The sequence below is a fragment of the Nilaparvata lugens genome, chromosome 8 (assembly GCF_014356525.2).
Source record: "Nilaparvata lugens isolate BPH chromosome 8, ASM1435652v1, whole genome shotgun sequence".
In the NCBI taxonomy this organism is placed as follows: domain Eukaryota; kingdom Metazoa; phylum Arthropoda; class Insecta; order Hemiptera; family Delphacidae; genus Nilaparvata; species Nilaparvata lugens.
In genome coordinates, this window is record NC_052511.1 from 9,152,141 (window position 1) to 9,154,979 (window position 2,839).

The 2,839-nt window shown below is 35.8% G+C and overlaps 1 protein-coding gene across 1 annotated transcript in view; it reads right to left on the reverse strand.

The window, feature by feature from the left end:
- Nucleotides 1-1,251: 1,251 nt before the first annotated feature.
- The window catches only part of LOC120352804 (homeobox protein Hox-A7-like), a 5,963-nt gene continuing 4,375 nt past the window's right edge, over nt 1,252-2,839 (reverse strand). The window contains 2 exon segments of the mRNA XM_039435066.1: nt 1,252-1,509; nt 1,512-1,718. Coding sequence (XP_039291000.1) covers nt 1,403-1,509; nt 1,512-1,718 — 314 coding nt within the window. The 3' untranslated portion in view covers nt 1,252-1,402.

Consider the following 2,839-nt stretch of genomic DNA (forward strand, 5'->3'; position numbering starts at 1 on the left):
ATACGAGAATTTTACGAGTTCAATTTTTTCACAAAAAACATAATTTCAGCATTTAGATGAGTTTGAACTGGACCTCATAACTCATACAAAAAAGGAGTTGAGCTTGGACGAAGAAATCCTTAAATTTTATCTCTTCACTGCTTGTTTTGTTGAAGTGACTTACGAATTTTGAAGACAATGTATCATACATGAATAGCATTTTTTTTTGTTATCAATTTGAAAGATATCAATATCCAAAAATAAAACCTGATCAAAGTTTTGTAAAAATCAAAAATCAAATACTTTTCAAGTATGATGGACGGTCCAGTTATTATTTCCATGCGTTTGAACTGCATTTAATTTACAAAAACAATGAGAAAATGAGGTCACTTCCGAAACAGAAAGGGTACTCTTTGAAACCTTCTATCTTATTTATTCAAAGATGGGTAGTTCAATGAAACTACAAATAAAAGCCAGTATATGATTAAGGAAAATAATTATTGGTAACTGCAAGAGTCCAAGATATTCATTGGACTATTATGAGTCGATTCACTCAGTGAAAGAATTATGTTATGGAGTAATTTAAATATTTCTGTAGAAGAAGCTATACTCGTAATTTGCCTCACTTGAACAATAAATCAACTACATTTGTTTCAAATTCCGAGGTTGATTCATTTATAACGTGAATTAAATAAGTGGATAAAGCTACAAGATAATTTAATTTTCAGGACAATACTGTTTTTCTCGTTTCTGTTTTCAAGGTATCACAATCCAAACGGATTTCACCTCGACATTCTATAAATAATTCTGTACAAACGGCAGAATACTCTTCACAAAACGGCACATCAATAATTACAATAAAGAAAACCTTTGGTTTAGCATCACGCCTAGTCACTTAAAATGTCTGTAACTTTGGCTAATCTTATATAAAAACGCACAATCAATATTATAGTACAAACCATTCTGTTCACAAATAAATAATCATTGACAATATTCAATAAATAAATAGCTCTTGGCACCATATTACGTATTCTGTACAAGGTATTTTTGTAAAAATTTCAAACTTTTCCACCGGTACTGAGATAGTGAGATCTCGCATCTATAACAATATTATAGTGTGGGGTTTGGTGAAATGTGGATGTGAATTGAATAATCTCTCAAGATTGATTATTATCAAGTGGGTTGCGAATGGAGTAGAAATAGGTCCTCCATCATCAATTTATACACTTAATACTGATCCATCTTATAATGATGGTTGATACATATATATATTTTCAATTTTTTATAATATATAATATTATTTACTCATATGACTTAACCTAGTACTGTAATTGAATACACCAATGGTACACTCAAACTATGACTTAGATTTTCACCAGAGGTTTGGATTTTAAAAATAATCGTGGGGTGAACGAGGGGGGATCTATTGAGGGGATGTCTGGGGGGTAATGTCACTTCCATCCCCGTTCGATCCGTCACCACCCTTTGTTTTGTTCTCCTTCTTCCACTTCATTCGCCTGTTCTGGAACAGATCTTGATCTGGCGCTCGGTGAGACAGAGAGCGTGCGCTATCTCGATTCTCCGTCTCCTGGTGAGGTAGCGGTTGAAGTGGAACTCCTTCTCCAGCTCCAGGGTCTGGTACCTCGTGTACGTCTGTCGGCCTCGTTTCCTCTCTGCTCGAAGAACAAAGAAACATTCGTTCCAAATAAAGCGACACACAACAGAAACGGAAAATAACTCTCCAAAGACAGTAGAAACAATAAATATATACGAATGAAATATTCAGCTATATAGCGGCAATATTGATTCAACTACATCAGTTCATGTTGTATATGTGATCTCCAAAGCTGCGTACAAACTTAAGCGCCACGGAAATGCGCATTTTACTTGATGCATTCGCTGATTAGTCCAGGCAATGAATGCTCAAAAAAGGGTGTATAGGGAAAAGTTTGGAAATCAATTTTTGACCCGGCAGTTCTGTTAGGGTAGTGAGGAGGTGAGCATGTCAAAAGTCCCCACCCCTACCCCCTGTGATAAGGGGGTGGGGACTTTTGATATGCTTACCTCCTCACTACCCTGTGATAAGGGGGTGGGGGTGGTTCAAAGGTACCATTTTTTGGTTTCTCGCATATAACTCGAAAATAATCTATTTTACAGACATGACTATTCTATAAGGAATTAAAGCTTACATAATTTCCTACAATATTGATCTCACAACTTTTTCTATATCTCTTTCACTTTTCGGAATATCCGCTCTAAAAGATGTATCTCGAAAAGTGAAAGAGATATATAGGAAAAGTTGTGAGATCAATATTGTAGGAAATTATGTAAGCTTCAATTTCTTGTAGAATAGTCATGTCTGCAAAATGCATGGTTTTCGAGTTATATGTGAGAAACCAAAAAATGGTACTTTTGAACCACCCCCACCCCCTTTAGCACGGGGGGCAGGGGTGGGGACTATTGATATGTTTACCTCCCCACCATCATAAACAGAAAACCGGGTCAAAAATTGTCTTCCAAACTTTTCCCTCTATAACACTTCGTTGACTGGGCTAGATGCCATGCTTATTATATCTGTACGCGTATTATATCTGCTTCAGTACAATGCAGATATATATCAGCTGATGAGAATTGAAATGCGCATGCTCGTAGCGCTCAAGTCTGCACCTTAAAGTTCAGTTGCATTATTTCTACAAGATAGCATACTTATTACGAAATCGTCGTCTGGATTGGGCTATTTGGAAATATATGAATAAACTATACAAGCTTGTACTGTTAGATGACAAAACGTAGACATCTTTTGAATATTTGAGAATCAATTATGGTATTTGTCTATGGCAACAACGAATACTTGGATTAG